This window comes from Xiphophorus couchianus, chromosome 7, assembly GCF_001444195.1.
Source record: "Xiphophorus couchianus chromosome 7, X_couchianus-1.0, whole genome shotgun sequence".
NCBI classification, from domain to species: Eukaryota; Metazoa; Chordata; class Actinopteri; order Cyprinodontiformes; family Poeciliidae; genus Xiphophorus; species Xiphophorus couchianus.
Window position 1 is genome coordinate 11,420,159 of NC_040234.1, and position 22,798 is coordinate 11,442,956.

General features: G+C 37.0%; 1 protein-coding gene across 2 annotated transcripts; it reads left to right on the plus strand.

The window, feature by feature from the left end:
- Positions 1-385: 385 nt before the first annotated feature.
- kpna3 (karyopherin alpha 3 (importin alpha 4)) lies at positions 386-19,635 on the plus strand. 2 transcript variants are annotated; one of them, XM_028024311.1, is made up of 17 exons: positions 405-578; positions 3,995-4,039; positions 7,663-7,752; positions 9,718-9,747; positions 9,885-9,937; positions 10,021-10,116; positions 11,030-11,115; positions 12,578-12,664; positions 12,742-12,911; positions 13,548-13,592; positions 13,690-13,821; positions 13,906-14,034; positions 14,313-14,417; positions 14,655-14,726; positions 14,999-15,161; positions 16,619-16,713; positions 16,804-19,635. In XM_028024311.1, exons 1-17 carry the CDS (start codon positions 510-512, stop codon positions 16,900-16,902), a joined length of 1,566 nt encoding a protein of 521 aa, XP_027880112.1. In that variant the 5' UTR covers positions 405-509; the 3' UTR covers positions 16,903-19,635. The 2 variants fall into 2 exon arrangements, 1 of the variants encoding a protein (XP_027880112.1); XR_003596359.1 differs by lacking the exon at positions 16,804-19,635 and having other exon boundaries at positions 386-578; positions 14,965-15,161.
- Positions 19,636-22,798: the final 3,163 nt, after the last annotated feature.

Genomic DNA, 22,798 nt, shown 5'->3' on the forward strand with positions numbered 1-22,798 from the left:
ACTGATGAGTCAGCCATCTTCGTCAGGATCGCGAGGATCACAACATGGAAATAAAATTTCTATTTCACGTTTTTAATTTGTCCTTGGTATGTAATTTTCTTAGCGATTCTTGTTAGCTGTAAGCCATAGTCATTCAAATAAAGAGAGTGGCTGAAATTCGTCTCTCAATGCATGTTTAACTTTTTCAAATTAAACTCCTGAAATAAATTAACTTTTCGATTATATTCTCATTTGGTGAGCTGCACCTGCAGGCTACGTCCACATATCCGAAGGATTCCCTTTCAAAGTCTGCTACAGTCTTGCTTTCAGGTGAATTTAGTAGCTCCTGCTTTTGTGAAACAGTGGAAACCAGGACAGCCCAGCGGGCAGGAGGAACTCCTCCCCTCACTCTGCGATCTGTTACCTCCCCCTCCTTTGGAAGCACCACCACCAGCAGCAGCAGAGGAGCTGCCGTGCCTTTGACGGAGCAGATACAGTAAGCCGGAGTCAGAGCTACACCCCACATAGCCATGGCAGACAACGCCGGCTTGGAAAACCACCGCATCAAGAGCTTTAAAAACAAGGGGCGCGATGTCGAGGTGAGTTCACTCGGGAATACAAGTATTAGCGATCTTTACTGAGTATGTTTCAGCGCAATAAATGACTGTCTGCGGGCCTCGTTAGACAGTCTGGCCCCAACTGAAGCTGCCTGCCTACCAGTCGGCTACCTACCTACCTAGCTAGCTAATTTCAGCTACCATAAGGAGTTCGCCATCAGATGTCCTACTAAAACACGATACAGATATTTGAACTTGTAAATACGAATGCTATGGCGGTCGACAAATTCACTGAACCTTAGCGACGACTGTTTTCCAGCAGGAAGCTACGCGGCGGTTGGTCCGCTGTTAGATTTGAGGACAAGCGGTGTAGCTGTCATGTTAGCTCGCTGTGCTGGATGGATGGACACCGGGTCACAAGCGAGGCTGGGCCTGCCCGGCTTCACAACCGTGTCGTTTCTGGTGTTTTACAGCCACATCGCGCTTATTGACTCTGAGAAAAAGACCCCAAGGTCACACCACAACGTTATTATCTAGGAAATAATATTTTATAGTAATTTATACGACTTGCCCACAGTCACCATACCCACCCCTTCTTGGTAGCTAGCTAACGTCGTGAGGCTGCTAAACCAAGCTAAGTCACCAAACGCTTAGCTGAATGAGAACGATGTTTTGACCTTACAGTTTTCCATATAGGTAAAAACAGCTGCTAGTTCTTAAGGGAGCTTTACCTTTGAGCGAATAAGCAACACAGGCGATATTAACTTAAGCTAGCAGTGTTGGTGGAAGCCAGCATTGAAATATTGCATTGCTTGAACGATAATGCGCCAAACATGCAGATTACAGAAGTACAGTAAGTGCACTTTGAGCCACCTATTTTTGAAAACAACGAGCTTTTGGCTTGTACCCTGTTTGCAAATCAGCATTAGCAAACGCACAATTTAGCCGGCATATCTAAATTTAATTTAGTGACTTTATTCGGTGAATATGCCATAAGCCATTCAGACAAATACAACCTGTGATTTTAAACTATTAAACAGGTTTTTCTGTTGAATTGGCCATACTTGGTTAGTTTGTCACTTTTGCTGGTTCTCAAGGCCTTCATATTTTAAGTGCTTCCCAGCAGCCACTCACCTAATTTAAATAACTAGTTGACTAGCAAATTTCTGCAGTACCATTTCTAATCAGGTGTGTATGAGCAGAGACACTTCTAAAACATGGAGGACAGTAGCCCCCGAGGATCAGAATTGACAACCACTGACCTACATAAATACGAAAAACAGACTTATTTTTCTAGTTGTTTTTGTTTCAAATGGTTATTACTCAATGTAAAAGTCTAGCCTCCCTAAAGCATACTTCCAAGTACAGATTCGTCTAGTAACATCACATAAGGCCTAAAGCAACTCATCAAGATCCTTTTGAGTATGGGTGCATTTGATTTGTCTTGGAAGTTGAAGCTCAGATCTAGGAATGAACTTGTTCAAACTTGTGGGAAACCAGTGGGATTTGCTAATTGCTGTGGAGTTCACTACTACTAGCAATACAAGCTGATAAAGTCATTTCTTACATTTTATGTGTTTGACTACAAAGAGAACATGTTGACAAATTCTGATAGTACAATCCTATGGGAGCCTTTGGTTTGAGATAATATTCATAAAGTATAGTTTACATCTGCAACTTGCACAGTTTCATATGTGTGGCAGCCATATTGGATGCTGAACTCATGTCTGCTTGCACACCTCTGACTTTCCCAGTCAAACTTCTGACTTCAGTTCACACTTTCTTTTTGTTGTAATTACGACTTGGAACTTTGCAGTTCATAATGGTAACAAACATCAAGTCCATTACTAGTATTTTTCTTGATTTGCCCTATTTATTCTTTTGTTTTGTATCAAAGTTCTGCTTCAGATGTATTGAGTTGTATTCTGTATATCTGCAGAGAAACAATGTAGCCTCATTCGAGAAAACTGAATAGATTTTTAAAATTATTATTATTTGGCAATAATAAAACACATGGAAGTGTACTAGAGTGGAACTTGAGTGCAGTGCAGTCAACAGTGTTTGCTAATGTGACACGAAGCAGAACAGGCTTTTTATTTTCTTCTGTCAGCTTTAAATAAAAACATTTGTGAGATCCTACAGCTCTAAATTTTATTCAGCATCCAAATTCTTTATAGTCAGTGTTAAATTTTCTTTGGGGAAGAAATACTCCTTGAAATGTGTGAAAGCTTTTTAAATCTGGGATAAAGAATTGCAAATATTTAGACCTATTCTACTTATGCATGATATTTAAGCAATTTCTCAGATGGCATATCTATCAGTCATGGGCTTGCCAAACAAAAACATGCTTGTGCTTGGTCATTCTGGTTTAATGTTAATCCTGAGATAATCCCCAAACAAAGGTATGTCTGAAAATGGTTCTTCAAAATCTACTGTGGTGGCGATTTGAGTTTCACTGTAAACTTTCCAAAACACAGCTTAACTTCTCATGTTGGTAGTTGTTTTGAAACCAGGAGTCTGGTTGAGAAGCACGTGGCTACCACGATGTAGTCTCTGCCAAGTGCATTCCTGATGCTATTCAAGGCATCTGGGATGTCTGACCCAGGCCTTCTTAGAATCTTAGCATGAAATTGAGTTTTTGAACATGGATGACTCGGGCTACAGCATAGGAAAAGGGTTTATTTTGGTCTGTCATAGATTTGGTGTCATCTCAGGCAACTTTATTGAATTGCAAGAGTAATGCCAAACATACTGTGAAAGCCATGACTTATTTTCCCAATATATTTAAAATACAGTTCTTGTTGTGAGTTTATTGCAATACCAGCAGTAGAAATGTGAGCAAATAGTTATACACTTCACATATCTAGATATTAATACATTTAAGTTTACAAATTATTTGTACTAGTTAATGTTCAGATTAGACCATTACATGCTCACTGTACAGTAATAATTTCTGATTTGGATCCATGTACTAGCATTGCCATTGGTTTGCAGTGGTTGGGATATGCCTCTCTTATCCCTTGCCTCCTGAGTTTCGACTGGCCCAAATTACGTAAGAGTCTATTTAGGAAGGCAACACGAACCTTTTTAAACAGTCACAAGATCATAGACCATTTCCAACTCCAATGGATGATCTGGAACCCAAGCAGACATACAAATGCAGCAATTAGCTGAACCCTTAAACTGTCTTTCATCAGTTGGGTTGGGTTTCGGTTGATTTACAGATGTCTTGCCTTCCATGTTTTTGTCTGACATGATTCTGTCCCTGAACATTGAAATGTTTCTGTCATCTAATGAGAAGAAAATGGTTTAACTTTTCTTTTGCTTATATATTTTGATTATAACCAATGTACTGTAATACTTTGAAAAGTGTGTAAACCTTCCAGTCTGTATTTTACCTTTGCAGTTAATGTTTGTTAATAAAGTAGTTACTAATTCACAATTTTCCTCTATTACAGACTATGAGAAGACATCGAAATGAGGTGACGGTTGAGTTGAGAAAGGTGAGAAATGACATATACTAAACACTTTAATACTATTTTAGACTAATCTGAGAACCAAACAAGATTTTTCCATCAAAGCGGTTTCAGTTTTTAACCGTAACCTGTGCTTTAGCTGGCTGTTTCTTGGTTCTATGAAAGCAGGCAGTGGCAGGGCAGTCCACCAGCGACCCACTGTGTTTGTGTGTTTAAAAAAAATGTTAAAATTTACAAAGATTTGGAGGTTCATTAGTTGGTACCGTAATTTTGAAGTAATAGTGTGAGGCCAATGGGCAGTTGCATGGACGGCGCAATTGATGCGCACCCCTTTGAGCCCAGTTCAATGCATCAACTATAAACCTAGCTTAGTCTGTCTTAATATCAGTGTTATTGGTGTATAAAAAACTTCATTTAAAATAATCAAAAGATGCCGAGCCTGGTGGGGGGACAAGTCAAGCCTGGTGACCCACCAGGCTTATAATACATTGAGGGAAACCCTGAATGAGGTTGTAAACATGGTACTGTGTACATTTTGATTGGTTGTTTGCCTCCATTAGCCCACCTTCGGCTTGTGATTAAATAGGTCCAGGTTTTCAGTGCAAGAGTTGATGCATACGAAGGTAGAAGGGGGTAGATTTTTTTCATGTAGTGTTGCATTTTGATCAAGTGTTCTTCATATAGTTCTATCCCCAGTTTAAAAAATGGCTGAGGTTCTTTAACACAAGATTAATGTGAAGAATTTTGTGGAGTTTGTTTGTTTCGTCTTCGTGGAGCGTAGTCTGGCCTAAAGACTAACAACTGTGAAGGCTCATAGTTGTTATAGCTTTTACCCCTTCAAAGTGATCTTATCTTGGGTCAGTTGCATTTCTGAGCGGTTGCCTGAGAAATCTGTTTTTACAAGGGATGTTTTATTTTAATTTTTTAATTTAACCTTTATTTCACCAGGGAAGCCCCATTGAGATTAAAACTCTATTATGCAGGAGAATCCTGGCCGTGACTGGCAACAGTACACAGACTACAAAACATTCACAGCAAAAGTTAACACCGTCATAAATAAGCTGCCTTTCAATGCTTTTGTTATAGTTATACTGTCTTTATTTTCTTGACACTGTCAGGATTTCTTTAGCACAGCCTCTGTATAGGCCAGGATCATAATTGGAGGAACTTTGGGTGATTTATTGACTCTGATCATATAGGATAATTTCCATACATTGTTTACACTTTTTTTTTCATACTGAGACTAATTAAAATTTAATCTACAACAGTAGAAAAAAGACTAATTACAATTAACAAGGTTGTGTTTAAGAAGTTGCACACATTTAGCACTTAAACAAGTAGTGATAAATTATTTTTATTAGTAAATACTACATCTAAACGATTACATGATTTGTTTAATAGATCTTTGTGCTGCTAAATCAACAGAAATCTTTTAGAAACATGAGGCACATGTGTGAGATATCCGTACCCCTACTGTCTAAATCTATGAGCGAACTAAATAGTTGCAGGTATATTTTAAGATATTGGTCCCTCAAAACTTTTGTTTCAATTTTCTATTCCCTTTTTTAGACTCTAGTTGTTTCTAAGAAAAGATTAAAGCAAGAAATTCATTCATACACCGGGCAATCTTATGTGCTTTACTAGACATAAAAAGAAGGAAAACAAAGACTTTTTTAACAATGCTTAAAATCTAATTGAATATTTTATGAAATTCAAAGCATTGGGTAACAGAAATGCATTTTAAAATAAAAAATAATTGAAAGTCACTTTCTAGCATCAATCATAAACTGAAATTGAATACATATTTAAATACAGTTGTAGAGCTTACACCATTTATGTTCTGTAATGAAGAATACTTCAAGATAAAAAATATGTGTAGTACATTTTATAAGCAAAGGCAGCCTGTTTTTATTGAGAGCCTAAGCACTAACATGACAGGGCCAGGAGCGTGTATTCGATTGTAACTCCAAATACAGCGCCTCAGTCAAAAACTAGAAATGACTGACTTGGAATCTTCTTCCAGCTGTAACTACTTCCTCACCAAACAGTGTTGTATTTAGCATGGTTTGGTAGCACTTGGGACGGCCTGGTCACTCATCAGGCCCTATTCAGATTATAATAGACTGATTATCATCACCAGCTGTATTTTTTTCTTTTGTGTATCTCAAGTTTTTCTTTTATTATAAATATAAAGAATGACTTTATGAACAGAGTGAACAAAGGTTTTCTTGCCATTGTGCTTTGGCATTACTGAGGTGTCACACACATGCATGGGGGTGATTTTTCACAGCTGCAGTGCTTCTGGGGTGAGAATTTGTGAGGAAGTCTGTGCTGTTAAAACAAGAAAAACCTAGAGCTGCATCTATAAAATTTTAGCTTTTGGGTAATCTTTAGTAATTCCTTGGTTATCAGAGTTGTCACATATATATGTTATGACTGGCTATCTAGAGTTTATTTTACTGTTTTTTCTTAGTTTTTGAACTATTCAGCATTTAGATTATTCAGCATTTAGACACTATCCAAACAGAACAAAAATGTAGTAATGTTTTCCATAAAACATGTCAAGTCACCTTGGTCCAGAGATTAGTTGTCAGGATGTCTGTCCCAAAATTTCAGGCTTTAATTTATCCTTTAATTTATCAAAGTGCTCCAGTCTGAACAAATATAAGGAGAAATAATAACCTAAAATCCTGTAAATGTAAAGTAATTGCCGACATTGCTCTTTTATGCTAAGATAATTGTGTTTATAACAGAGCATTTTTGCTCTGGCCAAAAGTTTTGGCATCCAGAAATTTGTTTCTCAGATTTTCTTCTCACCATCCTCCCATTCTTGATTTATCTTAATGTTGTGCGACCACAATAACTGTCCCCAAGAAACGTATAACTACTGTGGTATCAAGGTTGATCTACAGTATGTGGAGTGCTTACTCCCAAGCAGGATTACATTTCCTAAAAGTATTTAGTTTTAGAAAATGTAAATGAGATCATCCTCATCTTTTTTTTTCTAGAAAAAAATTAAACTTTTTAAATAAAGACATCTGATGTCTGGCAGAAATTTGTTCCCACTTAGTTTTCTGATCAGCATTTAAACATCATTCGAATCCTTTAACCTAACGGTTGAAGAGATTCAACCGTTAGGTTACGTTTAAGCTTTTGCTGGGAGCAACTCAGCCGTCAGGAATACTGGCTGAAGTAACAGTACTGAACGTTTTCTATGTGAAGTACTAAAGCGGTTCTGAGTCTAGCACATTCCTTTTTAGCCGGATCAGAGCAACAAGAAGCACTGCACTAGCTGATTAGTCATCAGTGACGCACGTCAGCATGATGCACAGGAATGTAGGGCAAGGGAATCTCCTCCTACCACTGACTCACATGCCTTGCAGACGCATGCTGTGTGAATGTGAGCTTGTCAGAGTTGCAGCATGTTGGGATTTAGACTCGGGATTCAGTGTCTAGCAAAGATTAATTTGTGCAGGCTTTTTTAACCTCTTTCAAACTGACCACTTGGTTTTCAAGCGAGGCTGCAGTTAAAGTATTTATCTGGGTTTTAGACACAGTCTAAGATATTAGACTGTGTCTTGTGGTTGTTTAAACATTCATGAATATATTAACACTCCTCGCTGCCCTCCTGTGTTTTCTCCTTTGGTCAGAATAAACGAGACGAACATTTACTGAAGAAGAGAAATGTCCCACAGGAGGAGAGTCTGGAGGACTCTGATGTGGATTCAGACTTTAAAGGGGTAAGTGTGGGAGTATGTTGCACTGAGAGACCGGGTTGTTAAGATAACAGGTCATAGGGAAACAAAATAAAACAAACAGCTTTTGCGCATATTTCAATAGCTTTAAAAATAAGAAGAAGAAGCCATGAAGTTCTGGGAAAAAAACAATTATGCTGTAAAACATTTACCACCTCAAAATCAAATGCATTGTATAGAGCTGGCCATTATTCAGAAAACAGAGTAATCAGATCTGCTTAAAGGCATTTATGAAGAAATTCTGACCCAGTGCTGATGTGGTGAGGATATTTTCAAAGTCGTGATGATTGTGTGAACTCAGATTATGATGCGAGGATGTTGAGTTTCTCACCACAAAACATCCTGTTTGTTTTGACACAGAAATGTGCCTCACTGGGAGCCTGTAATTTATTTTGATGGTGAAACTGCAATATTTGAGTCATAACTGTGTTTTTGTCTTGTTGGGAAAAAAATGAACTGAATTGAATGGTGCTTCCTAGTTGAAGCTGTGCTGTATTACATGCTTGATGGGCAAAACAACACCAGGGTCAGGCAGCAGTAAACACCCACGTACTTTTAAGATCCAGCACTGCAGCCTCAGGCGGCAGCCTGTGTGTGTGTATGTTTGTCTGGGTGAGACTAGAGAAACCTACCATATGTTGACACACACTCTTTATCTGTGAAGACCCAGGCAAGAAGCGCATGAGAAGAGTTTGATTCTAGAGACTGTATCTTTTGTTTAAAATTCAGCACATGTGAAAACAACTGGAAAAAGATAAATTCTTTATCTTTTACATGAAAAAAGCAATTGCTGTTTAATCACGTTCTGATGTATAAATATAATTTATACCAAAAAAATGTCACTGAACAGATTTGAATAAATTTTGTTTTCCAGTCTTACCAGTTTGTTTCAAATGCAATGAACATCAGCTGTGTTGACATGTGTAAGATTTCCAGTATGCTGGGTTTTAGGCATGTTAAGCTCAACACAAACTGTGTTTTGTTTTTGTTTTTTTTCTTTAAAAGTGTCACTATTATACAACAATATTCAAAACTAGTTAATGAAACTAAAGACAGATCAAATAAAAATAAAATTGTTGATGGTCAGAAACTACTTTGGCAGATGGTTGAAATATTCAAATCTTTTGTATTTTTGATATCATCTCACCTGCCCTAATCTTGCAGTGATTGCAGCTGCATACAATTTCACATATGATTGGCTCATTTAAAAATGTACTATCATTATTACTATGGAAATTGCACAAATTATGTCCCCAATTATTTATAATTATTATTATTCCTCATGCTACTATGTGGAGCTTTTGTTGTTGCTGGGCTCACAAAAATCTCTTCATACATAATCAAATGGTACTCAAGTCTTGGCTACTCCTATACATTTACATGAGAGTGAGGTCCTTCAGACTACTTTTCTAGCTTTTATTTGTTTATTTTTTAATCATTACCCTTTTGTCAGAAAAACCCCAGTGGAGTATTATGGTCTGAAACGCCAGAGATTGGTGTAAAGAAATAAATATTAACAAGATCATATTTGAGGAAATTTCAGCCTTAAAATTGTATAACTTGAGGAAAAGAAAAATACTAATGTACAAATGCAGTTTATTGTGGATTTTAAAAAAGATGGACTTTGTTTGCGAATTGTTCTATTTCAAAGTTGTTTTTGCTCTTCAAATGAATAGAGAATCGTTTAAGTTCTGCATACTAGACAGAATTGGTAAAACATTTTCCATTTTGAAATATTCTAGTAGAACTGCACAATATTTTGCAACTATATCCTCACAGCATATACTCCTAATATCAAGATGTCAGATTTTGCAAACCAGTAATTTATTCAGCCCGTTGGAGAGTCTTTCAGTGGTAGAAAAAATGTGGATTTATTGCAACTGATGGTTGCAACACATATAAAATAATATGGACTAGATTTTTAATAACCCTATTCTTCTCGTTTTGCAGCAAAATGTTACACTTGATGCAATCTTACAGGTAGGAATTAAATTTATCCTATGATTGTTAAATCTGTCCTAAATATTCTGCATGTTGCACAAAATCTGTGCAACATTGATTCTGGTCATTGATTCTATATTATATCATATAGTCCTGTTTTTCGTTTTTAAACACAGAACGCAACCAGTGACAATGCTGTTATACAGCTCAGTGCAGTGCAAGCAGCCCGGTAAGTTGCTCTAAAACCAAAGAGTGTATGCCAAAATGACATGGGTTTTTATTAATAATAATCCTGATGTTTTCGTTTGTCAGAAAACTTCTCTCCAGTGATAGAAACCCTCCTATTGATGACTTGATAAAGTCTGGGATCCTGCCCATTTTAGTCAAATGCCTGGAAAGGGATGACAAGTAAGTCTGTTCAGATATCTTTTATGTAACACATCATTTATTAAAAAAAAATAAATAAATAAAAAGACATATTTCTGTATCATTTTCAAAATCTGATGCTACTGTAGCAGGTTTTTGTTGCAACAGTGCACTGGGCTTGTTGTTCCCCATTGTGACCACACGTGAGAGTGTGTGTGGAGGCATGCAGGGCAGCTGGCTGGCTCTCTCAGCTCAGGCCAAGCCAAATATATCGACATTCCTGTCTCTAAGAGTTCCCCAATTCCCAGGACCTTGTGCTCAGTCAGGGGACAGATTGAATAGCTTGGTTGTAAGATCCTTAAGGAAGAAGCGGTATAGAAGTTTATAGTGGAATCAAACAATAGCTAGACTGTGAAACCTATTTATAATGCATTAATACTCTGTAAAAGAATATCTAGTTTTAACTGTTATGAGAAGAAGGTATGCTTAAATGACATCTATAGCCATTTAAAAATAAAACAAAAGAAGTCATTTATAGGTCTTTAAATTGGGTCTCTGAATTCTCACTACTAACTAACAGAAAGCTCGTCATGCCAAAGCGATGTTGTTTATTTGACATCTGTGCTGAGGAGTAAATCAAACCCTCAGAGATTCCAGATAATTATTGGAGCCAGTTAGCTATTTATTGTGGCAGATGGATTAATCACTTGACCACAATATGTCGATTTATTTTCTTGTGTTGCATCAGTTTTTCTGAAAAACAATTAATTATAGTCCTCTGGCATAAACTCAACCTTATTCTGCTAAGGAGTCTGAACTCTAAGTCTATTTGCATTTAATATTTTACTAACAAGGTAAATGTCGATTATAAATGGGGCCAGTTGATTTTTTTTAAAATAATAAGCAAACGTGTTGCTTATTATTAACTGATTTAAATGTGCTCTTAATCCCACAGTCCTTCACTTCAGTTCGAGGCAGCTTGGGCTTTGACCAACATCGCCTCTGGGACATCAGCACAGACTCAGGCTGTGGTTAAATCAAGTATGTTGACCCGGCATTCTGTCTTCCCCGGTGTTACCCCGTCAGTCTGTATTTATGTACTGTCTGCAGTCTGAGGAGCAAGCATTTTTGTATTTTTTTTTTTTATTTTTATTTTTTTTTTAAGTTTAGAAAATTGGTCGCGTTTCAAAATAGACAAATTGACTCGCTAGTGGGACAGAGAAGGTGAATCCGACTGAAGCTTTCTCTTGAAGTTAGAAAATGCACTTTAGGAATACATGCAAAGTGTGATAATAATGGTGAATGTCATAATGAGAGACTCATTAGTTCCTCTCTTTCTGCATATTTTCACTGAAAATACTGCATCTGCCTACAGCTGATGGAGCAACTTTTGTCAGAGGATCTTAATGCCACAATAACATTTTACTGGAAGAATCGTCCCAGAAATTATTGCGATAAACAATAACATTGTTGTTTTGAGATCATATTCAAGTAACATATTGATAATGGCCTAATAGTTCAAGTTCATCCTTTCACAGACCGATGAACTGAAATTTTGTAATGAACACTTCACAATGGAATTAAACATATTTCAAATATCCAAAATAAAACACAACAACCTCAAACTATAAATATAACAGAAATAAAAACCACACACAACCAAAACATAAATAAAATGGATTACTACATTTAATCATCAGAATTTATAAAGCTCATTTTAATTTATCATGCGATAAACTGTTTATTGTAGTAAACAAGCATCAACAAATACATTGAAAGTATAAAGATAATGATTGCTTTTATGGTTTATTACCTCTTTATTACTGCAGTCCAAGAAGTTATTCTCTTATTGATATTGTTTAGAATCAAATTCTAATGACGATAGATTTCCCAACATGCAATACAATCTGATGCTTCATGTCTGGACTGCATGTGTGAGACCGTCATATTTACCAAGAAGAGAATAATGCTATTTATCATGTGAATTTGTTCGTTCTTTGCTTTTTGAACAGATTAAGTGTGAAAAAAAAAAAACTCAAGTCTAAAAAATTATTGGTCAGATTTTGATTTAAATGTGTCCCAAATTAACTGGAATTTCCAAAATTCAGATTGTTTTGTTTATGCAAATGAACCAAGTAGAGCGTTTAATTTAAATGGTGCTTATTGGTGTTGCAGACATGTAAGATAATTTGAAAGTGTTTTGTCTGTGCCAAAGTTTACAAGGCAGAGGCAGACACTCAGGCCTTGACCCAGAGGAGGTGTGTGTGTGTGTGTGTGTGTGTGTGTACCCCAAGCGTTGCTTTTATCATTAAGAACACGGCCAGTAAATTATTTATGAAGGTTGTTTTGTTGTCGCCTCCGCTTCAGTTTCCACGGGATGTTTGGGGCCCCGGGTTGCCACAGTAGATTTATGTTTATTTTGGCTTCAAGTGTTCTGGGAAACAAGCTTTTCTGTGGAGTCACCTCAGGCAGAATTTTGATTTGTTGATGTTTGCGTATCCAGATGCAGTGCCCTTGTTCCTGCGGCTGCTACACTCTCCTCACCAGAACGTCTGTGAACAGGCCGTATGGGCTTTAGGAAACATCATAGGTGAGTGTGGCCCACTGACACAAGTGTCCATGAGCAAGCAACAGCCCGAGCTGAGATGTTCGTCACTTCTTGCTCAGGCGACGGTCCACAGTGCAGGGATTATGTCATCTCCCTGGGCGTAGTGAAGCCTCTGCTTTCTTTCATCAACCCATCTATCCCCATCACCTTCCTACGCAATGTCACCTGGGTCATCGTTAACCTCTGCCGCAACAAGGATCCGCCTCCGCCCATGGAGACGGTGCAAGAGGTGGGTGTGCCCGGAGAGCAATTCGTCCATTAGTGTGTTCAACTTTTCCAGGGAATTTTCTGTTCTCATAATTACTACAGAAGGAGGATGGAGTATAAAACTGTGATTATTCAAGTTTGGTACCTTCCTTTCCACAGCAAGATTTCACTCTCACCATTTGTACAAAGCACGTTAAAAAAGCTGCTATAATTCAGCTCTGTGGATGGCAGTGATCAGCTGGCATTAGGAAACAGAATCCCAGTAGACACTCTTTGAGGGAGGAATTTGATGTGACAAAATACAGAAAATCAACAAGACAAAAATAAATGGATGCACTTAACAAGCTGTTATCAGTTGCCTTATGTGATGTCATCAGAGCGAGGCGCACATGGTAGCTTGTTGTAGGAGTGTAGATTTACTTTTGATTTAAAAATAGAAAGAAAGAAAACAAATGTAGCAATATGAGATTTTCTGGTGAAAAGAAATCCCAGATACAGTTTTCCATACACTTGTATCACTGTGCTGCAGATTTTAATGCAGACTAGTTTGCTGACCTGCCAGCCTCATGCTAGAATGGTTCTGTTGTGACGTTTTTTAGTTCTGTACCAACAAAGCTGTTTATGTCCCAAATCTAACTTTTCCTTTTCCTTTTCACAGATTTTGCCTGCTCTCTGTGTGCTAATATATCACACTGATATAAATGTAAGCATCGAACTGAATAACATTTTTTTACCCATGCCAGTTTTAGACTTTGTGTGTTTTAAAATTGTGCAATCATTGTTCACCTCATTGCGTTTAGATACTCGTAGACACAGTGTGGGCTTTGTCTTATCTGACGGACGGAGGAAACGAACAAATCCAGATGGTCATTGATTCTGGAGTTGTTCCATTTCTTGTGCCTCTCCTCAGCCATCAGGAGGTGAAAGTTCAGGTAAGACATTGTTCTGCTGAGCTGAATGTTGTTTGTCTCTATAATTAAGTAAATAGTTTTTGTTCTCTTGTCTTCAAACTCCAGACTGCAGCTCTGAGGGCAGTTGGGAACATTGTGACAGGAACAGATGAGCAGACCCAGGTGGTTCTTAACTGCGACGTTCTCTCGCACTTCCCCAATCTGCTCACCCATCCTAAAGAAAAGATTAACAAGGTATCGCAAACTAAATGGTGCTTTTTGTTCTGTTAAAATGTCCGTAAACTTATATACATTTATAAACGTTAACGCATCGTCATGATGGTGTAAAAATATACTAATCAAAACCCAGCCTTAGCATTTAACGAGAGTAATGTAGCCATTTAAACTCTGATAATAATGTAAAGGATTAAGAGTTGGTTTTAAGTCCAGGAGTGGTTATTATTGAAAGCGTTTCCTCGGCGGTGAGTTTTTTGGGGGATAGTTTTGACCATTTGTGATTGGTTTGTTTACAGGAAGCTGTCTGGTTCTTGTCCAACATCACAGCTGGGAACCAGCAGCAGGTCCAGGCAGTTATCGAGGCCGGGCTAATTCCTATGATCATCCACCAACTGGCCAAGGTTTGTGCACATTAGAGGAGCTGCTGGACATTTAAGCTTTAGTTCTTTCTCATGGTTGCAACAAATCCGGTTTGGAAAAGTATATTGTTTCAGCGCTAATCTGATGTTTTTGCTTGTTGTTTTTATTTTTTATTTTTTAGAAACATGCTCTTAGAATGAAATGATCACCTAGATTTAATGTCTGCCCTAACCGTATGCTGTGATAGGACTTTTTGCTAACAGACTGGCTCTCCACAGGGTGACTTTGGCACTCAGAAGGAAGCAGCATGGGCTATCAGCAACCTCACCATCAGTGGGAGGAAAGACCAGGTGAGTCTGACTTTTGACGTAGAAATCTTTCATAATTCACTTTCCTTACATTTACATTGCTTTAATTTGTGAATTTACCTGTTAAGGTATTGACCTCAGTAGTAAATCTTTACCAGAACATAAAGAAGTCTCATTTGACGGATGCATCTTGGAAATATTTTGTTCTTTAAATATCACTGTGAACGTTGAGTAAGCTTGTTTTCCAGACTTGTAACTGTGTACCTGTGTTGCAATAAAGTATGAATGTGGTGTGTATGTATGGGTTTGTGTAGGTGGAGTTCTTAGTGGAGCAGAATGTCATCCCTCCCTTCTGTAACCTGCTGTCAGTGAAGGACTCTCAGGTGGTGCAGGTTGTCCTGGACGGCCTCAAGAACATCCTCATCATGGCTGGAGACGAAGCCAGCACCATTGCTGAAATCATAGAGGAGTGTGGAGGTCTGTGTTCATTCACTTTGTTTTGGTTAACATTAGGAATGGCCCTGTTAGGGCAGAGATGTGAAGATAGACATTCTTAGCTAATTGTAAAATAATAAATATGGATTTCCACTAGAAGATTTCGCTAAATGCAAAGTGTTTTTAAAAAAGGTTTGATTTTGGATTGAGATCACAAGAAGCACAATGATGATGTGATCAGAGCATGTTAGAAAACCTTATGAACAGAATTCAAATGTACTCTTGTGAAGAAGAAATTTGTAAAACATGAACGGGAAAAAGAAAAATGCAAATAGATGTCATTGAGCTCTGCTGCCTTCATGCCTTTTGTGATGTCATCAGAGGGATGTGGGTTGCAACTTGTTTTAGGAGGGTACATTTTATTTTTAACAACAAAATGGTTAAACTTGTAGAAAACTAAACATGACATATTAGTTCATAAAACTATATATATATATATATATATTGCCTTTTCTTTCACGTAGGCCTGTCATGATTATAAACTGTCCTAAAAACTATTGCGATAAACAATCATGTTGTTGTACTGAGATCATTTCCAAGTAATGTATTGATAATCACATCATAATGCAAATACATCCTCTCAAAGATCAATAAACTAAAACATTTCTAAAGAACACTGGAACAGGAATATATTTTAAATATCCATAATAAAATAAAACAAATGACCAACAACAATAAATAAAATGGAATTAAAAACCAAACACAATCAAAACCATGAATGTAATGGATTATAAAGTCCCTGTAAACAAAATTGCCCTTCACATAATAATTGTTAGGGCCAAATAGGTAGAGCAAGAAGTACATGATTGATTTATTGCTTTTTGCAACAGGCTTAATTCCCCATATTGCAGTATCAGATTGATTTGGTATTTTCTCCCAACAAGATTTTTTGTTGTACTGAGTTAGTTATATTTGACTCTTAACAAGTCTTTCATAAACTTGCATCGTTCTCCTGCTGGCTGTTGTCATGCAGCTTAGCTTGCTGAACTGCTACGATAATGCAGCTCAGTTCTGACTTTGTTCTTTGCCTTGGATGTGATTAAAATTTAATGATGAGCAGATCACCTGAGTAAGGAAGCTGCTGTTGAAGTTTACAGCCTACTAGTGTAAACTTCATTCCACAGGGTGGAAAATACTTTGCAATAGCTACCAAATGACATACGGAAAGCCCAAATTAGTTGGATCGACTAAATAATGAAGCTGATCTAAAAATGTGCCAGCTCTTCACATGAAGAATAAACGCTGACTTTTAAAAATCAGCATTTTTTTTAGACTTATAAAGCATCTGACCTCTATTAGTTTTCTATCTGTGCTTAGAAGCAATTGTAATTGATTTTTTAGTGTGTGAAAGGGAATTCTACAAAGCATATTCAGTTTTGGCAACAGAATAAATGTTTTGCTTGGCCTCCTGTTGAAATGTTGCTGTCCTTCTTTTTAAGGTTTGGAGAAAATAGAAAACTTGCAGCAACATGAGAATGAAGATATCTACAAATTAGCCTTTGAGATCATTGATCAGTACTTTTCAGGAGACGATGTAAGTTCTCCATCACCAATTTGCCTTTTTTTGTTTTTCTCCTTTTTGTGTTGGCTCTAAAATCAGTTTGGCAATATCTGTTGTTTTCAGATTGATGAAGACCCTAGCTTGATCCCTGAAACCACTCAAGGAGGAACCTTCAACTTTGACCCTGCATCCAACATGCAAACAAAGGAGTTCAATTTCTAAAAAGCCAGGATGTTTGGTTCCACTAGTTGCAGGGGCGTCCTGTAATTACCGCAGACATTCATCCATCTCTCCCAACAATCTGGCAACCCGGTACAGAAGGATTTTAAAACACCAATCTCGCCACTAAAGGATTTAAATCACAGCCACTTCTGCACTGTGGGGAGCTTTTTCTTTGTCTTGTTTTTTTTTTAAGTTCCTTCTAGTGCAACTCTTCATACCAGTTGTTCTGCTGGCAACCTGCATGAGGAGAACTGTCAGTGCTGCCAGTGCTTCTATCACTCAAAAGTAAAACCAGAAGGAGGGGGGAAAAAAGCCTTCTTGGCAAGATCCAAATTGCCAAATGTCAAGTCTTCACGACAGAAACACAAGCACATTTTCAGATCCAACCGCGCGCACACACTCTCACATTTATATATAAATGTATAGAAATACATATATGTATACACACTTTCTGACACTTGGGATTTGTGTGCATACTTCTGTTAGAAGCCGTCATATCAAATCTGGGGAAGAAATACTGCTGTTGGTTTGTGGTTTTATATTTTGTGCTTTCCCTCCCTTGGATCGTCACCCCCTGCACGCACACACACACACACACACACACACACACACACACACACACACACACACACAAACACAGAGAGAAACACAATTGTACACCCTTGGTCACAATATTTCCTGATGAACAGGCACACCCCTCTGTCACCCGTTTTAAAGAGATAATCCCCGAGCTAAGCCATGATTACCACGGACCCCGTCCGTTCCGCCCACCCAGGAAGTGGAGGTGTGAAAGGGCTCAAAGGTAAAAACAATAGAGGAATCCGTGGCAAACTGACTGACGGGACTTCTGACTCAGTTTTCAAAGTTTTTTTTTTTTCGTGTGACCTCTGTCAAAATATTAGACTCTTTTAAAGGAATTCATCAAATGTGAAGAAAATGCCATATTTTTTTTCTCTCGACACAAACAGCTAATGTCCCTCTACAGATTCAGAAGAGCAGCAACTTTTTTTTTTTTGGTCGTCAAAATATGTAAATTTCTGTCACCAGGCGGACGATGAAGGCACAGAGACTTACAAAAAGAGGGAACGCATCAGCCGTACCATTTGCCCCGCTCTGCAAACTGTTTTCCTCTGGACTCCCCTGTAATGTGAAAACTCAGATATGGGGGCAGGGTTTGGAAAAAAAAAAAAAAAAAAAAAAAACCCTTCAAACTGAAATCAAACCATAAGGTTATTTTTAGCTTCATTTTTTATTTTTTATTTTAAAAAGAAGAAATTCTCACTTTGAACGGATATTAATTTCGCATTTCAGCCTGGTCTGGTATAATCTGTGGAATATTTTTATTTTTTTTTATTAGTTTTATTTTCCTCCAGTCTTATGCACACAATTGAGTCACGGTGACGTCTGCCTGCAGAAAGGGACCTATGCTCATTGAAGACTAGCCTCATACAGAGTGCAGGTCCTGATCTTTATAGTACTTAAGTACTTTTTGATTAAGAGGTCACATGTCATCACTCGATTTGAATAATTGTAAAAAAAAACAAAACAAAAAAAAACCCAAAAATACATGTGATGTGTATCTCTCCTTACCGTCTAACAAATATATGAATATATTTACATAAAGCCTGTACAAAGCTGCTGCAGCTGACGGTCATTGGATGGTTGATAACTATCCCACATGGCTGGGGAGGGTTTTTGTTTAGTTTTTTTGGAAGCAATATTTTATTTTATTTTTTCTTTTGACTTGCAAATGTATTGTGAAGACATGCTGATAAATTGGAGTAGGCCGGGTTTTTTGGTTTGTCATGTTTTCACCTCTTATTGCGGTGACGGCTGTTTTGAAAATGTACCGTCCCACGTTCCAGTTGGTGTTTAGATCCGGGGCCGAGGCGACTAAATTTAAGTCGGACCCCGAACCTCAGTCTTGTAGATGAATCCGCTGGTTGGCTGCTAACTTTTCAGATTATTGGGGTGGGCGTACGGAGCAGCGACTGGATCACAGTGGGGGACTTTAAATATCTGGTAGGGCTGTTAAAAGCAGCCAGGACTTTTTTTTTTCCTTTTTTTGGGGATTAGCTAATATTACTGAACAAAACTATTGAGAGGGTGTACAGTCATGAACTAGCAGACTAGACCGAGCCACTTTAAAGATTTACAATTTTGTTGTCTTGTATCCAAATTGGATGCAAGCTTATGTTTGCAAGATTTTTACTTGCTAATAAAAAGCTGTTTTAAGTGAAATAATAGGAGAAAAAGAAGCAACAGACAGCGTTTTGGCCTCTGATTGTTTGTATCTTTTTATAAATTTTAGATTGAACTCTTCTCTTTAAGGTGGCTCATTGATGCTTTCAACTCTTGTGCATATTAAAGACAATAATGAGTTGAGAAATGATTGTGCCTTTTGTTTTTTCTTTTTTATTTCAACTGCGAATAGATTTTTCTGAACAAACGGAGCAACTGGAGAATCTTCACACGGGGGTAAATTTGTCGTCTCCCTACTGTTGGAGTTTGCCATTAGGAATGGTCAGTGCTGCTCTTTGCTGTCAAAAACAACTGTTTCTTTCATATCTTTTACCCACTGAACAATGTACGACACCATTCCTTCCTCCCTGACTCCACAAACCTCACCGGTTTGCCATAATTTCAGTCAACAGACCGTGGTTTCCTAACTCACCCTCAGGACGTCGTCTGTGTTTCTGATTCTAACCAAAATAAACTTGCTGTCTAGCCGTTTGTTCCTTGTAGCTTCCAAGTGTTTGTTTCACACATCCAGGAGATTTTCTTGGGTTGGCTAAAATGTGAGAAGTTTTCCACAGAGAGGGTTTCCAACTGTTGGAGATAAAGACCAAGAAGGCAATCATTAACTTAGCCTTAGACTTTGAATAGAGGTTTCCCGTGGAGTCGGTCCAAACAACGTGATGTATAAGATAACCAACTTAAGAAATGAGACATAAATCCTCCTGAACTATATTCACATGTTAAATATTGAGATTTTATATATATATATATATATATATATATATATATATATATATTTCACATTACAAATCAATATTTTACAGACCAACATTAACTCATACATTCCTACACAGTGGAAAGCATGGAGTAGGTTTTTAACATTTTCCAGGTCTGTATGTGTGCAAAAAAGAAAAGGCACCATGGAAGAAAATTTTTTAAAATTTCATTCAATATCCTATTGTCTAAAACAAAACAAAAAATCCTTATTTCATATAGAACTATTATTTATTTTTGTCTATTTTTGCAATTCTGATTTGGTATTATAATACCTATGAAACTGATGTTTAAAAAAGTTCCAATAATTATTTTTTTTGCCAATTTATAGTGGGTAAGTATAATCACTTTTTCAAAAAATGATTAAAAACAGGAGAAAATTGATTTAGGGCCCTACTTGAGTAAGGAAGCAGAAGAATCAGCTGACGGGGAAAAATTGTGGCATTTACCCTCGGATCAAAGTTTTAGGCTGGACTTCGTGGGTTTTAAATTTGTCTGTTGTAAGCATTGACCAAATCACTAAAACTCCTAATTGTATTTTTTTTTATTTGTAAAAGTTTTTTGAAGTATTTTTACAATTCAGTCCAGATTTGATAGTTTGAGTTGTAGTTGTTAGTTTACTTAACTGGCTAAAAAAAAAAATTAAACCAATGCCCTTTACCAAACATGTGGATCGGAAACCAAGCTTCACATCATGTTCTTTCATGATTAATAAAGAAAATTAAGTCTGGGAAAGTATGGTGTTTTAACAGGGGAAATGCAGTATTTCTACCCAAAAATAACATCTGAAAAGTGTGGTGTGCATTTCTACTTGGCCACTTTAAGCTAATGTCTGTTGAAACCACCTTTCAGTGCAATTACAGCTGAAAGTTTGCCTACCAGCTTTGCACTGTTCTAAAATATCTCAAGTCAGATGAAAGGAAAAACATCAGTTTTCAGTCCATGCCACAAACTTGTTAATGTCTTATTTTATATATATATATATATATAAGCCTTTCACTGTGGCTATGTAAGTATGTTTAGAGTCAATATTCGAGTGGAAGGCCCAGTGTTGAGTCCTTTGCTTCCACTAACATGTTTTGAATATTATCCAGGGTTAAGTTTTATCTTCATCGTTCCATCAACTCTGACTTGCTCCCCAGCATTTCCACAGCTTAACCCTTTCATGCATAGTGGTCACTACAGTGGACAGCTTTCTAAAAGCCATTTTCTTGTGCTTCCTGTGGATTTTTATGTTATAAATGCACACAGACCACTGAAGTGGACACTAATGCATCATAAAATATACCATCAACTACTGGCCATCAGCTGCAAATGCAAGAAATTATTTTTGTTAAATACAATATGGCCGACAGACAAAAGCATGAGAACCGACCCGGTCCCTCCTTCTACTGTAGACGACTCTTGCAAGTAAAAAAAATATTGTGACATCAGATAACCCCTAAGGATCAATACTACTGATGTATTTTTCAAATAACAACTTTGTATTTGGACAAAATTACAATTGATCACATAAAAATAAAAAAAAAAATAAAAATTATTTTTACAAAAAAAATTTCCTACCTTTTTTATGCCTTAAGAAAAGAATTTTAAAAAATGGAAAATAAATTCTGACACAAAGGATCATAATTCATGCATCAGAGGGCTGCCACTACCACATTTCACATTGTATTGGTAACATTTTCAAAGCTTCGAGTATAAAACCTAACTCACAGCTGGACTGCTGCGCTGTCTGAAGTCTTCTGTATGGCAATTATGACTTCTGTAGACAGTTGATAGAACTGGATTTTAGTTAGGGGACTCAATGGTATCCACAAATTCAGAAATGTAATGACTGAGTACTGTTGCAAGACAATTTTTTGCTTTCTAGACATGCGTAAAGAAATTTTGAAGTGGGGAAATTCGTTCCTAAAGCAGAATGTTTGACTCGTACTGGATTTATTCTCAAAGCGAGCATTACATTGTTGAACTATAATTAGGGAGAAGCGACTCCATAAATAAATAATAGAGATGAAAAGTCCTTTTATACTCTGTTGAAAAGCTGCAGAGTGTGACAGACTTTTGTAGCTTGGCAACCACTTAGTGATGACCTCAGTCAGCGTCAGCAGGTCATGCTGCCGGTTTCTCTCGGGTGACAACATGGAGACGAACTGTTGATCTGTTTAGCTGTTGTGCACAGAGAGGCCATCTAATTCCTCCTCTGGTTCTTTGTTACTGTTCTGTCTGCAGTATCTGACGCTAGAGTGTCTCATGTCTAATAGAAGCATCTGCAGTCATCCTTCAGACTAATCTTTACATTGAACTTTTTTTCCCTATTCATGTGCCAAGCATGTTGGCATTCAGTATTTTATAAGAATCGTATCTATTGTTGAAGGACAAAGTGTTGTCATGCAATACATCAATAAGGCAAATATATATCTGTAATCATTTCCACAAAATTGGAAATGCATACATTAATGAATTTGATCATTTTAATTTTCAAATACTTTATTACATAATTAAAATAACTAAATGTTAAAATAATTCATATTCTTTATGTTAAAGCATTTATAATTATGTTTTACATTACATTTGTATCCCAGCAGGTCTTAAGTTGACTTTCTCTTTTTATTCCAATTTTATTTTGATGAACATTGTATTCAGATTGTCAAATGTATAAATAACACACATTTTAGACAAAGTGTAAATATGTAAGGAATATTACATTTTCCGTGCCTATTGAAACTTTTATGCTTTATATATGAATATAATAGAAAACATTTAATATACTTATTACAATTTCGATCATGACATATATTGATATCTGTTTTAATTACACTTTTAATAAGATGACATAAATAGATGCTTAACAAACAAAAATACTCTTTAGTGCATTTTATTTAAG

Excerpts from the sequence above, each read along its gene's own strand:
- kpna3 (XM_028024311.1), top strand. The coding sequence starts at position 510 with ATGGCAGACAACGCCGGCTTGGAAAACCACCGCATCAAGAGCTTTAAA. Across the intron at positions 11,116-12,577 it reads TCAGGCTGTGGTTAAATCAA|ATGCAGTGCCCTTGTTCCTG; the intron begins GTATGTTGACCC and ends TTGCGTATCCAG. Across the intron at positions 14,035-14,312 it reads CTAAAGAAAAGATTAACAAG|GAAGCTGTCTGGTTCTTGTC; the intron begins GTATCGCAAACT and ends GTTTGTTTACAG.